General features: G+C 41.2%; 1 protein-coding gene across 1 annotated transcript in view; it reads left to right on the forward strand.

Annotated features, from left to right (window-relative positions):
• The window catches only part of shank2b (SH3 and multiple ankyrin repeat domains 2b), a 300,073-nt gene that overhangs the window by 225,664 nt on the left and 59,092 nt on the right, over positions 1–15,317 (forward strand). The window contains exon 17 of the mRNA XM_085277877.1: positions 2,268–2,392. Within this exon, the coding sequence (XP_085134003.1) occupies positions 2,268–2,392 (125 nt within the window). The remainder of the gene's footprint in view (positions 1–2,267; positions 2,393–15,317) is intronic.

Consider the following 15,317-nt stretch of genomic DNA (forward strand, 5'->3'; position numbering starts at 1 on the left):
CACATAAGGAGTGATTGCACGCCAGCACTCATTTGATTGCACATAAGTCTGCCTACATTTTAATGTCTTTTCATGCATGCTGCAGAGGTCTGTGAACATCTGTAACAACATCTGTAACAACATCAGACTGAAGGCCTTTTTTATTCTTTTTTTTGGTTAAGTAAGTCTGCGTGTAGCCGTCTTTGTTGTGTCCGCCATCCTTCACCTCTTTCCACCACACCAGGAGTTGTTGTGATAAGAGTGGCCTACCCATGCAGTTTGCCGTTTCACCAGGCTGTAAGATTGGCACTAAAAATAGCCAGTTTGAGCTGCTGCATCGGTTTCTATGACGATTCTCGCCATGTCATAATCCACGTTTGCATTCTACAACTGTGCGCCGCTGTTCCATTGGTCTACACCATGGTTACTGTCGAGAGGTAAATTTAGTATGTTCATGTTTTTTTAAGGCACATACAGAGAGAGGGGGAGAAAAAGGAGAGGGACTGACATGAAGGGAGAGGAAAGAGGGATTTGGCTTGAAAAACAAGAGGAATGTTCTAGTCATCCTAACACACATTGCTATCACCCCGGGGGAACTGACCCAGCCGAGCTTATCCTGCACTGCACGGGGTGAACAGGCATACACAAACTCACAAACATGCGCTGATGCTCGAGCTGTCACATAAGCTCACATCCTCTTTTGTGCTCTGCAGTTCAGCCTCTCTCTTCTCTCTCCCTTGCGCTCGCTGTCTCTCGTCCTCCTCTGTCACTGTGTCACACACAGACAGACACCTAAAGAAACACAGTCATCACAATCATGCAAATCCCCTCATAAGTGCTGTGCAGGGTGAGTTATAGGAAACGTCACTTGTCACCGCTGCGTTCTCTCAGTCCAGTGTTTTCTAACCTCCCTTCCCGCCACAGAGGGAGCGCGTGCCGCGGCTGCGCGTGATGAAAGTGATAGTAGAGAACAGGAGAGATGGTAAACTTTTCTTAAAACGAGGGATGCTTTTTTGCCACTTTATTTCCGAGAAACAAAGAATTTTACGAATTTGCTTTATTATTAAAATTAATGAACAAGTCTTGCTCACACAGAGACTTGACATGGGGAGTATGGCCAGACTATATTAATAGTTGTATATGTTGTGCTTTATGTTGCTTTCTTATCATAAGCCTGAGAGAATGACTTTAGCACGGAATAATCTCCTTATTCGTACTTTGTTCAGCCACTACTAACCATCTAGTTTCCTGACTCCTGCTTCCCTACCGGCAGGCTGACCGAGTCGCTATTGTGCTGGTCCTTGATGTCATTCACCTGCCTTTCAAGAACGTTTCTCGCCCCCCCTCCACTGCTATGGACTGCAGCCGGTGATAATAATCGAGGTCACAGCAGACCTCCAGGGCAGAGCAAGAACTGCTCCTGAGCTGTGCAGTGAAATGGAGAGTCATTCTAAACTGTTGCAGCTGGTAAAAGTGGTTCACATGCTACTATGCTGAGCTCAAGCAGGCTGCAAAGCAGGACAAATGCCTACATGCAAGGCAGTTTTTCTTTCCCACTGTCGCCAGGTGCTAGCTCATAGGGGGGGTCATCTGATTGTTATTGTAGGGTCTCACAGTGTAAGGTGGCGGCAACTGTTGTTATGATTTGTCACTGTATAAATAAACCTGAACTGAGTTAATTCTCTGGGTAAAACTGTTTTAAAGTCCATCAAACTGTCAGTTTTGCTGCTTCATGGTCTTAAAAGAATTTTAAATCCTTAGCTGACATATACAAACCCGTTTGTAATGAACATGTAAAAAGCTAAGAATCTGGGTCCAGCTCATGGTAGCCAGGAAGTAACTTTAGGCACACGTGAACGTTGGGTGAAGCTAAAATCCCCCTTTTAATTCTGCCATGGGAGCATTCATGCTTTAATCATACCAATTATTGCTAACCCTCTAGTCAAACCATGACAGTATTAACAGGGCAAATTACACACGCTGATAGACTGTGTGGTTGTTCATCTGCTGCTGTGTATTTTGTAGCTTGCAGAACTGAATGTAACAAATGGGTTACATTCTGTTTAAATGTTTTACAGGTTTTTATGCTACGCTGGGGTTAATCTGCCCGTGCACAGAGAATTAACTGACATTTTAAAATCAGGTTTTAAAAAGGTTTTACGTCTTAGATTCATTGTGTCATTGTGTTAACATATACCTGTTTGTTTAGATCTTGTCCCTTTTTAAAACTGCTTTCTTGCATTGTGCCTTATTTTATGGGACCACGCTCTTCTCTCTTTGATGTCCAGCGGATACGCCCATTGAGGAGTTTACTCCCACACCTGCCTTTCCAGCCCTGCAGTACCTGGAGTCTGTGGATGAGGGAGGAGTGGCATGGCAAGCAGGACTTAGGACGGGGGACTTCCTCATCGAAGTAAGAGCTGCTGCAATTATTAAATCATTTTGCTGTTCCTGCGTATGCAATTCGGTGACCGAGCGTTGGTCAGACACATTAACGGAGCTGAAGTTTCTGGACGAGTTTTGCTTAGTAACACGGGTTGAAAATGTTGGTTTTGTTGTGTGGTTTTTGGTGCATTTTACCTCAGTGCTCCTGGTTGTCATGTTGGCAGTGGGACATGCTACCCTTCTTATCAGAGCTCGCTGTGTTTATGTGTGAATAAGCAAAGTGTGTACAGCATGTGCTGCATTCATCTTTTTGTCCCCTCATTTGACTGGGCTTATTCAGCAAACTCTTCTGAAAGAAAATTTGGCTTGATCGTGCAGACGTTTTCAATAAGACCTCACTCTGTTTGAAAGTGTTTGGGAGCCACTTCACTGTGAAATCATCAGTTTGCATGCAATTAGACCGACAGCTGACTCCTGCCACTTTTGATTGGTATGGTGACTTATGGAGTGAAACATTTTGTCGTCTGGTGAGTGTAGACATTGTCATGGGATTAACAGAGCACTGAGTGAGTCTTAAGGCCTGTCCTTCCTGTTTAGTGCCACTGAGCCACGCCTGAATAGTTGACACGGGACTGATGCTAGCATGTGAATCCACAGCATGTTTGCTTTGTGCAATCCTTGATGAAATATAAAATATACAGACAACATTAACTGCATGTATCAGTTTAGAAGTGTTGCTTGAAGCAGCCAGCACAGACATTCATGTGTTGGGTCTTTTTTGTTGGGATTTGTTTGGAAACAATATTTTGAATTGTTACACTGTTTAAGTGTTTTCTCCCTTGTCTGTGGTGCAAGTCAGCAGCTGTACGATGCATCATTATATTCCTGCACTTGGGGTTGTACCAGATGCAGAGGGTCACTGAGAGTATATTTGGCCTGATTAAGAGCCTGGTGCATGATGTATAACATGAAACAGTATCTGTTTGTCCTCCATAAGGTGTGATATTACTGCGAGTTGTCAGAGCATTTTTCACCAACTTTAAAAACACCAGGTTAGCTTTGATTAGGTCTATAGTGAGAGTTGATATTTACACATGTTGCTGACTGGATTGCCTGTCCCAGAACTGTATCAAGCACTCAAATATGATATGGAAATGCATTTCATTTGATTTGACTTCCAGTACAGGGTTAGGCTTTTTCTTCCACCACCCTCAACACACCAGACATTTATGTCCCTTTAAGAAATATTCCTGTCTTTGGTTGAAAAGTGAAATGTGGTGGTTTTAGGGCATAACAGAGAGATGAATTCAACCCAATTTCAACCATTCACCAGAATCCCACTGAGCAATTTTCCATGTAACAAAAAACAAACAAAAATTTTTAACTTCAATTATGAAAATCCAGCAGATCCTGTTATTGTTTTAAAAATGCTACATGCTACAATTTGTTGATGCTGTTCGAGCTGTAGCCTCTGTTTCCTGTTCTAGCTGAAAGGATTGGGACCTGGTGTGGTCTTTTTTTTTGCTTTAAGCTTCAATGTGTTGTGTGTTCAGGGATGCACGTCTGAATACTTTAGTTGTAACGAGGTTTTTATTTGAATTACCGGCACCTTCCTTTTAGCTCAAAGAAGTCAGGCTGTTCTCCTCTGCCATCTCTGTACACTGTGTAAACCATAAAGATGGTTATGTGGGAAAATACCAGTAACTCAGTAGTTTCTGAAATATTCAGACCAGCCCATCTGACTCCAGTAACCTTGACATGTTCAAAGTCACTTAAATCTCATTTCCTCCCTGTTTTGGTGCTCAGTTTGAACTTCAGCAAGTTGACTTGACCATGTCTAGATCCATAAACACATACATTGCTCCCATGTGATTGGTCCATTTCATATTTGGGTAATGAGCAGGTGAACAGGTGTGGCTACTGAAGCAGTCGGTAAATGTATTTTAGCAAAACAATTATTTGATCCCTGCTGTATTTGTAGATTTGCTCGTTAGCAGAGAAATTAAAACCAGCTTCATTTTAATGGCGAGTGGCAGAATATCAAAATACAAACAAACAAAAGAAACATGAAGGTTATAACATGATTTGCAAGTCACTGAGTAAAATATTTGGTCTCAAGCAAAACATGACTTAGTACTTGGTGGAGAAAACCTTGTTGGTGCGCACAGATGTAAGAAGTTTCTTGTAGTAAGCAGAAAAACAGCCCCAAAGCATGATGTTTCCACCTCCACACGTGACTGTGGGGATGGTGTTTTTTTATGCCAAAGAAGTCGATTTTGGTTTCATTTGACCACCTGACCTCAGGTCATTGGTTTAATATGGACCCAATGAAGAGAAGCCAGTTTAGGAGAATATGCTCTCTCTCTCTCAGTCCTTTAATTAAAGCATTCAGGGAGTTTTTACGACATCCTGATAATAACGAATTACCACAATCGAGCCTAGAAGTAATAAATGCATGAACTAGTTTTTCAGCATCACTCAGTGACAGGATGCTTCTCATTTAAGAGATACTGCTCAAATGAAAGAAAGCAGTCCTACTTATTTGTTTAATATGTGCGTTGAAGGACATGTCCTGGTCAGAAAGGACTCCAAGATTCCTCACAGTGTTACAGAAGGTCAAAGTCAAGCCTGAAAATTAGAGGTCATTGTGGTCTTTATACCTTTAAGACATTCCTGCCTAATTGGTGTGTGTTATCTGGCTTCATGGACAGATAGAGCTGGGTGTCATCTGCATAGCAGTGAAAATGTATACTATGTCTTCTAATGATGCTGCCTAAGGGAAGCATGTATAATGTAAACAGAATTGGTCCTAGCACTGAACCCTGTGGAACTCCATAATTAACCTCAGTGTGTGAAGAGGACTCTCCATTTACATGCACAAACTGGAGTCTATTAGATAGATATGATACAAACCACTGCAGCACAGTACCTGTAATACCTACAGCATGTTCTAATCGCTCTAATAGGATATTATGGTCGACAGTATCGAACGCTGCACTGAGGTCTAGCAGGACAAGCACAGAGATGAGTCCACTGTCAGAGGCCATAAGAAGATCATTTGTAACCTTCACTAAAGCTGTTTCTGTGCTGTGATGAGCTCTCAAACCTGATTGAAACTCTTCAAATAAGCCTCTGCAGATGATCTGTTAGCTGTTTGACAACTACTCTTTCAAGGATGTTTGATATGAAAGGAAGGTTGGAGATTGGCCTATAATTAGCTAAGACTGCTGGGTGAAGACATGGCTTTTTAAGTACAGTTTTAACTACTTCCAGCTTTTTGCTGATGGTCTTGTAGCCTATTCCAGCCTGATGCAGGTCTACAGGTGGTTGAGAGATTGGAATGGAAGAAATTGCAACTGTGGATAGCTGTGCTTTATACGCATAACAAGTGGAAAACAGGAGTGTATGTAATTGATAAACTGATTCATTTCGTTGTGAGAAAACTTAGATCTATTTCCACCACTCAAACACGCTGTCAGAAAATCATGGCATGCAGTAATTTGTGCTGTTTGTGCTAATAACTGTAAAGTTGTAAAATTAAATTGGTGAACATCGTGCTGAGACACGCTAGCATGTCGTAATGCATGTTGCACATCTGTGTTGTGTATTAACAGCTGAGAGGAGCTCTGTTGTTACAGTTCACAACAGTAAAGACAGATGAGGATGAAGAAAAGAGAGCAGAGATGCCTCCAACTGACTTCTGACCAACAATAGTAACTGTGACTGCTGTTTGGAAGTTTTTCACTTAAAAAAAATAAGATTGATTTTGCTTCATGTCCGATTGTGCAGCTTTAATGTTCTGGCTCAGGAGTATCGGACACACAGAGCTACAGGGAACCAAGTGAGCCAAAGGTAAATGTTACTCGAGGCTGACAGGTGTTTTTACCTGTAGGAGAAATAATTTGAAGAAGAATTTGAAGAATGCATCACACTGGACATTGTCTTAAAGCCAGATTTGACAGCTCTGCTTCTCTGGAAACATTAATACTGATGAAAGACATGTTGAGTAGCAGTTTGCTAAGGACTGACTGCAAAATATTGTGTTTTTAATAATACAACTAAAGATTAGGTCAGTTTTTGTTTTGGATGTGTGCAGTTATATTTTATATATATATATTTGTAACAAGGTTTGTTGTTGTGGCTGTAATTTGTGATGATTGATAACTTCGACCCCGCTGTTTGATTTGCTGCCTAGTAACAGATGTTAAACTGTTGCTGAGTGAATTCAATGAAAGTGGTAAAATGTCATCGATTGGTTGATTTGTTTTGTACCTGACAGATTTAGTTGAAACATTTTCAGAGAAATCTAAGATCAGGAGTCTCCGTCTCACTTTACTCATCTTGGTTTCTGTGTAGTCTGCACAAATGACACTGTGTTGTGTAAGCAGCTGCAGTATCTGATCTCTTGGGGTTATCATCCACTAGTAAGGATTTGTGTTTATCAAAATGACTTGGAATAATCTTTAGTGCTGCTGGGTGTTTCACTAATGTGAGCAAGGCTCCTCACCGAAATGCTTCAGAGTCATTATGGATTTCTGACATACTAGTGCAAATCTCATACTCTGAATACTACTGTAGGAATCTCATCTTGTACGTATCACAAATCACATCAGAGTGGCACATCTTCTATTTTGAGCGAGCTTTTTTTATTCTGTTCTTTTACGAATCCATAACGGCCGTGTGTCTGTAAGCAGCACTGCACTGGGGATTGCTTTATTCTGCCTTTCTGCTAAATGGAGCATCAAATGAAGAGAGCAGACTCTCTGTGTCTGAAGCTCAATGTGACTTCAGCTCAGTCTCCACTTGTCTGTTATTAATTTTATCTCCAAATGTTCTTGCGACCTCTTTAATCATCTCATCAGTCTGTTTCAGAAGGTCCAAAGTCAAAGCTGCCGATGTGTCAGCAGCATCAGTGTCTTTACAAAATGCGTCAGCGGGCTTGAAAATGTTTGACACGTTCACAGCTGTACAGCCTCTAGCTAGTTAGCCAACCACAGCTCATATTCTATAATGAGCGTGTGCAGAATATTACTGCACTGATTCCAGTCACTGTTTTACTGTTTTGCTGTTTTAGTGTAGCACTGCCATCTCCAACCCACAGCCCTTAAATCATGTTTATTTGCACAACGAAGCACACAACTGTCTTATTCCCAGAAACATATTTCACAAAATTCATGCTGGTTCATGTTTGCTACTGTGTTGCATCCTTTTAAGAACACTGTGTTTGGGAGTTCAGAGGAAAGTTGATGATGTTCTGACAGATAGATATTATCCCAATCTTTCTTGATTGCTCAGCAGTTTGAAGTCTCCCATTTTCATATGTTTTGTTTCATAATGACAATTTAGTACAGAGGCATGCTCTTAATATGCGAAGAATGTTGTGTGGTGCTGAAATATACTTTATAAATAAAGCCATTTCCCAAAAAGGGGGTGATGCTGTTGTTAAAATAAACTGGGATATATGTGATTAAAAGCTAACAGCAAATGGGCTGTCTTGTAGCAGTTATGACATAGTGGTGATGCAGTTACCATGGTAGCCTGTTGGCTGTTGTATCTAATCCCATTACAGTCCCAACAGATGACCAGCAATATTGAGCTGCTAAACAGATTTCCAGTGAAGGGATGTCTCTGGCATGTTTGCCTGACAGGTGAACTCTCCATGCTCACATTTCTGCTACATGTGAGGGAGGAAAGTCATGAAGCATTGGGGCTGTGAAACCACTTTTCTGTCTTTAAACACATTTTTAGTGGAATTCTCTCGAGGATGGTGCATGTTGATTTTAAATTCATGGGTTGAATGACAGTAGCAGTGACTCAGAGGCATGCAAAGATGGAAAAACAGAGGAATGTGTTAAAGTAGTAACAACAGGCTTTTGCATGTGGACACTGGGCTGATGCCTTTTTTATTATCCTGCAATTTATTTTCCAAATACCTGGCCATTGCTTTCAATGCTAAATTCAATTCTTGTTTGCGCAAGAATGCACAAGTGTGCTGTTTCTGTCTCCACATTAGCAGAATGCATATCCTCTTGTAGGCATGATTTAAGGCTTGGCTGAGCATCAATCTTTTATTGCCGTTAGCAGCCTGGCATGATGATGCTTGCGTGCATTTTGTGCACTTGTACACAAACACTCAAGTCATCTGTCTAAATGTGTTTAAGTGGGTGCTTGTCGTAGTCCCCATCAATAACTGCGATGCTTCGGCTGTCTGCACTTCCTGTCAGTGCAGCTAGTTGACTTTGTCTGAGTGAGAGAGAGAAAATGAGGGAAACCTTCATTCAAAGCAAAGGAAGGTGAGGGATGTTTGCTGCAATTAAGGGCAGATTTACTAATAGTTTGCACCAGTGCAGAACCCTGTTCTACTGTTACAAAGAACAAAGTCTGGATTTTCTAAAGCACTATAGTGCATATGTATTTGTAGGAGTTGCTCGTTCCGTACTCAGGGCAAGCAGGGCATTTGTTTTGGGAATAGTATTCCTGCTTTTTGCAGATGACTTGGTTCTGTTGACTTCAAGAAAACATAGTCTTCAACAGCAAGCTGATGTTTGAAGTTTTCCAGTTATACGACAAGTTGCGAGGATGAGAGCCTGAAGCCATGGTTGCTGGAAAATGGTAGATTGCTCTTTCTGGTTTTGGGAGAGTCATTGCCACAAGTGAAGGAGTTAGGTACCGGACCAGTAACAAAACACAAGCATGCAGACATCTGTATGGACTCTCCCACTTGCTCCCTGTCCGGTAATGTGGATGGAAATGGAAAAGCTCTTAGAAATAGAATGACAAGCCCAGTCATCCAGAGGGAGTTGGGAGCTGGGAGGAGACTCCTTCTGTAGGAAAGGAGCCAGGCAAAAGGCATCTGATCAGGGCGCCTCCTGCTGAAGATTTTCTGGGGATGCTCAGCTGGGAGGAGACCCCACGTCAGGCCAGAAACTTGCTCAAGAGATTACATATCTCTTGTGGCCAGAGTAGTACCTCAGGATTCTCCATGAGGAGGATCAGCTGACCCTGAATCCTCCCGTAGTTATGCTGCAATACAGTGGCTTGCAAAAGTATTCGGCCCCCTTGAACTCTCCCACATTTTGTCACATTACAGCCACAAACATGAATCAATGTTATTGGAATTCCACGTGAAAGACCAACACAAAGTGGTGCACACGTGAGAAGTGGAACAAAATCATACATGATTCCAAACATTTTTTACAAATAAATAACTGCAAAGTGGGGTGTGGGTATTTATTCAGCCCTCTGAGTCAATACTTTGTAGAACCACCTTTTGCTGCAGTTCCAGCTGCCAGTCTTTAAGGGTTTGTCTCTACCAGCTTTGCACATCTACAGACTGAATCTTTGCCCATTCTTCTTTGCAAAACAGCTCCAGCTCAGTCAGATTAGATGCACAGCGTTTGTGAACAGCAGTTTTCAGATCTTGCCACAGATTCTCGATTGGATTTAGATCTGGACTTTGACTGGGCCATTCTAACACATGGATATGTTTTGTTTTAAACCATCCCATTGTTGCCCTGGCTTTATGTTTAGGGTCGTTGTCCTGCTGGAAGGTGAACCTCCGCCCCAGTCTCAAGTCTTTTGCAGACTCCAAGAGGTTTTCTTCCAAGATTGCCCTGTATTTGGCTCCATCCATCTTCCCATCAACTCTGACCAGCTTCCCTGTCCCTGCTGAAGAGAAGCCCCCCCAGAGCATGATGCTGCCACCACCATATTTGACAGTGGGGATGGTGTGTTCAGAGTGATGTGCAGTGTTAGTTTTCTGCCACACATAGCGTTTTGCATTTTGGCCAAAAAGTTGCATTTTGGTCTCATCTGACCAGAGCACCTTCCACATGTTTGCTGTGTCCCCCACATGGCTTGTGGCAAACTGCAAACTGGACTTCTTATGGTTTTCTGTTAACAATGGCTTTCTTCTTGCCACTCTTCCATAAAGGCCAACGTTGTGCAGTCGTGCACTGCACAACGTTGGCCTAATAGTTGTCCTATGGACAGATTCCCCCACCTGAGCTGTAGATCTCTGCAGCTCATCCAGAGTCACCATGGGCCTCTTGGCTGCATTTCTGATCAGCGCTCTCCTTGTTCGGCCTGTGAGTTTAGGTGGACGGCCTTGTCTTGGTAGGTTTACAGTTGTGCCATACTCCTTCCATTTCTGAATGATGGCTTGAACAGTGCTCCGTGGGATGTTCAAGGCTTGGGAAATCTTTTTGTAGCCTAAGCCTGCTTTAAATTTCTCAGTAACTTCATCCCTGACCTGTCTGGTGTGTTCTTTGGACTTCATGGTGTTGTTGCTCCCAATATTCTCTTAGACAACCTCTGAAGCGTCACAGAGCAGCTGTATTTGTACTGACATTAGGTTACACACAGGTGCACTCTATTTAGTCATTAGCACTCATCAGGCAACGTCTATGTGCAACTGACTGCACTCAGACCAAAGGGGCTGAATAATTACGCACACCCCACTTTGCAGTTATTTATTTGTAAAAATTGTTTGGAATCATGAATGATTTTGGTTCTACTTCTCACGTGTGCACCACTTTGTGTTGGTCTTTCACGTGGAATTCCAATAAAATTGATTCATGTTTGTGGCTGTAATGTGACAAAATGTTCGAGAAGCAAAGGTTCGAGAAACAGTGAATATATCCTGTGAGTGTCCATTTTAAAAATCTTTGCTTCAGCCTTCAGAGCTAACTATATAGGGGTGAACATAGGCTACATAAACTAAAAACAGGAAATTGGGGGAAGCTCTTTTTTTATAGAGCAGCAAACAACTTTTCCATGATAACTGATCTTCTGAATCTGTGAGTTGCCATTTCCTCTTCAGCTTAAGAGTTATCTGCTTTAAGGTGCGCGTTTGAGAGTTATACCAGGGAGACAAGTACTTCTGAACTGAGGCTTTCTTTTTCACAGTAGGTACAGTATCCAGATTTAAGAAGTCAAATTATTAACAAGATAAATATGGCAAATAGAACAAGTAATGAGGGATAATTATGTTAGAATGGCCAGGATGCTCTTGGGCGTTACAGCTGAACTGTCCTTGAAAGTAAGTTTCTCACAGATTTACAGAGCACTTCCCCATGAATGTTAACAATATCAACAAAAATGCTCCTGGTCATGAACCTGACCTAATACCTTCAGACCAGGCTTAAATGTGATGCACAAAGCCTGCTGCTTAGTCTCTGGGTCTTGTCATCATTTCTGATGCTTCATGTGACTTTTGGGTCAGTTTGAATACGTTGACATTTCCTGTCCTCAACCTTAAGGTGTATGATGAAATTGATGGTTGGCAAGTAGACAAAGCAGGATCTCGAGGGAGCATTCGAAGCCTAATGGAGGTTTTTGGAGCCATACGTGTGCTACAGCGGACGTTTACTGTGAAATACGTACCAGCCAAAGTTTTGTTATCACAAAACTTTAGGTTGTACATTGAAGTTTAGCCATGAGATGCATTTGTCTTCTTAAACTGAAACTATCAAAAACTGACAGAGTTTGTTGGATTTAAATAGGATTTAAATTCTAAGTGCATTTCCTAATTACCTAATGCTGAGTTGATGATCTGTGGAAGCACATTTCAAAAAAGAGGGAAAGTGTATGATTAAAGAATTTAACTTGTTTTTCTAGTCTTTCAAACAGTTTAGGACTTTGTAGTAATGATGATGATATTTCCTAATGACTATCATCGTATTTTATGGGAACATTCAGTTTCAAGTGTCTTCTCTTCTGGTCAGAAAATCTCCGTCACAACGTTCTTTTTTTTTTTAATAAAAATCCACGACACAGCTTGAGAGTTTTTTACTCCATTTGCTCACTTCAAGCCACCCAGTGTGGGGAAGTGGTGAAGGAAGTGACCCAGCTCTCTTGTTCAAACCATCCTGTCTGCAGCATAAGTAGAAAAGTACACTCTCTGTTGAACAGATGTTTTGTGCAGTGTCAAGCATATATATCAGAATTTTTTCTATCTAAAAACTTGTATTATTATTGGCCACAGTGTGGCTCTAGTATACTTGTATTAGTTTGCTACTACATGATACAGTGAGCTTTAAATGGTAGTTTTTGATGTTGGCAATTCATTCGTGGACAGTAATTTATCAAAGAAAAGTATTTTTTGGAGACATGTAATAAATTATTGGGAATTTTCACATGTATATATGAAATAGACACATTAAAGACTTTCTTACATAATTTATGTAAAGTTCTCTCCACCCTGTAGATTTCTGCCTTCTGTTTGTTCCTCTGTGTCAGTAATTGTGTGTATACAGTGGAGGTAAATTAAGTAAAGTATTTATAAGCTTATATAAGACACAACTCTGAGCCAAGGGAAGGTCTGTATGACCAGCGTAACATGCAAATGCATGTGACTTCCTGTACCTCCAGGTGTGTGTGTGTGTGCGTGCGTGTGTGTGTGCGTGCACACTTGTCCTGTCAGAGCCCTGCCTCTGCATCTCAGAGGACTGCAGCACAGCACACAACTGTCAGTTGTTCAGTGAACTAGCACAGGCAGTCCTCACCATTTCTTCCTCTTAAAAAAAGGAGGGCTTCTTCATTGCCGTGCAGCAGGCATTCTTACTGAGTTTATCTTGAATAGAAATCTCATAACCCAGCTACCCTTGCAGAGGCTTTGGTTTCTGGAAAATCAAAGCTTGGTTGTTTATGTTTCCAGGGATAACATTAAAGTACATGAAGTATAACCTGATTCACAGCAGCAGAGATTCGAGTGTTCGTCCCTGTTAGAGAAAACAATATTAAGAATGTTTGTGCATTGATATTTTACAAGGTCTACTTTTACAAGTGGAATGGTCAAAAATATACAGAATTATAGAATTTTGCATTTCCTTGTAAATCAAAGTGGTAAATCAAGCAGGACCTGACGTTCAGCTGAACTGCAGTCTTGATAGATCAGCTGATCTCGGTGCCATCTTGATACTTTTCACTCATCCAACCGGACAGTTGCACATTCAGTCTGCTATTTCAGCTGCTTAAGCCTGGCCACAGTTACTGCACTTCTGCAAGCCACTTTACTACCTATAGTCAGCCCACCTCCACCCTTCATGTTGTATCTAACTTAATAGTGTATCTATTGTCTGGTGTTTTGCTGCTGCTTGCCTCACAATGGAGGCACCCTAAAAAATATAGTTTATTGCCTTCATCCATCCATTCTCTTCTAGTTATCCTTATCAGGGTCACGGTGGGGTTAAGTGGGCGGGCTGGAGCCTATTCCAGCTACCATAGGGTGAGAGGCCGGGTGCACCCTGGACAGGTCGCCAGTCAGACGTAGGGCTAATGCAGAGAGACAGAAAACCATTCACACCTATGAGCATTGTAGAATCAACAATTAACCTAACTAACTGCTTGTCGTTGGACTGTGTGAGAAAGTCAGAGTACCCAGAGAGAACCCACAAACATGGGGAGAACATGCAGACTCCACGCAGAAATACCCCGACCAGGTGGAGTGGAGTCAGACTCTGGACTAGGGCTGGGCGATATGGCCTAATATTCATATCGCGATATAATTTGAAGCATGTGCGGTAACGATATATATCACGATATATTCTTTTCTTCTGTATAACGTATTTTCCACACTATAAGGCACACTAAAACTTTAATTTTCTCAAAAATCTAGAGTGTGCCTTATGTATGAATTCTGGTTGTGCTTACTGACCTCGAACCGATTTCTGCGTGCAGAAATCTGTTAAAGTTGTACTAAAACATTTTTTAACAGATTTCTGCGTGCAGAAATCTGTTAAAGTTGTACTAAAACATTTTTTATTACACTACAGCAGATGCTGCCGTAGTGAAAAGATTTGCGGAGTAATCTGGGTCCAAAACTCCGTCCATTTCAGGTCCCAAAGTCAAACGAACACTAAGAGTTAAAAACGGTCTAAATTCTTTCATCTTTAATTAAATCATCAGCGTTGCTGCTTTATCGGGTGTAACAATTAAGTTTAACATCCATGAAAACAGAATTTATTAAATTTAACGGAGTTAGAAGTTAACAAGAAGTTAGCTCGCTAGTTTACACCTAAACATTTCATACCATGTTCTGACTGAGAGATTTTTGAAACTAATTCAAACGTACAGCTCTGCTATCACTTCCAGCATAAATGAAGACAGAAAACTAAACAGCAGTGACGTTTGCAGGGTTACTGAAGTTGGACTACCTGGCATATAATGTTGTGCTACGTGATTGCTATCGACACAGCTATGTTAGCATAACATTAGCACAGTGAAGCTGGAGGATGAACGCCAACTTTTTTTCCGCTCGATAAAAGTTTTTTGGGTTTTTTTTGTGTCCCGTTTGGATCTTTAGCCATCAGAATTGTTGTCTTAAGGCCAAGAAAGATGCCAAGCGGATTTATTTTACCAAGTGGATCATCATGGCCTTGCCAGCAGGCCCGGCCCTAACCAATCTGGCGCCCTAGGCAAGATTTTAGGTGGCGCCCCCCTACATCGGCAGTGTAGTGTATGTACTCACAAGAAACCGAATAGCTTTGTCTTTGACCTTTTTTTTTTTTACTTAAAGAAAGCAAATTCACAATCAGAATAATTAACAAGATAAAAAAATATATGAATAAATAAATGAATACAAAAAAATAAAAAATTAATATATGAAATACAATAAATTTTACATACATAAACACAATAAAACGTGTCAACAAGTTGGATAAAATAAATTAAAAATACAATGTAAATAAGGCACTGCACAAAACAAGATATTAAATAAACCAGTATGACTTTAACAACTATATTACAAAAAAGGGGATACTACAGAGTTCTCTAGTTGTGCTTTTTAATACTGCATTAACTAGAATGACTTACAAATTACTGTACACCACCCCCTCATCAACCTCACATCACCTGCTACAGCCTTACTCTCCTAGTCTTTCTCGCAGCAAAGTCATCTACAACATCATCATATGACAACTGATTTGAGACCACATGATTTATGCTTATGATGG

This window comes from Mchenga conophoros, linkage group LG1, assembly GCF_057382185.1.
Source record: "Mchenga conophoros isolate Kocher_MC1m ecotype Shallow Benthic linkage group LG1, M_conophoros_male_GT1.1, whole genome shotgun sequence".
NCBI classification, from domain to species: Eukaryota; Metazoa; Chordata; class Actinopteri; order Cichliformes; family Cichlidae; genus Mchenga; species Mchenga conophoros.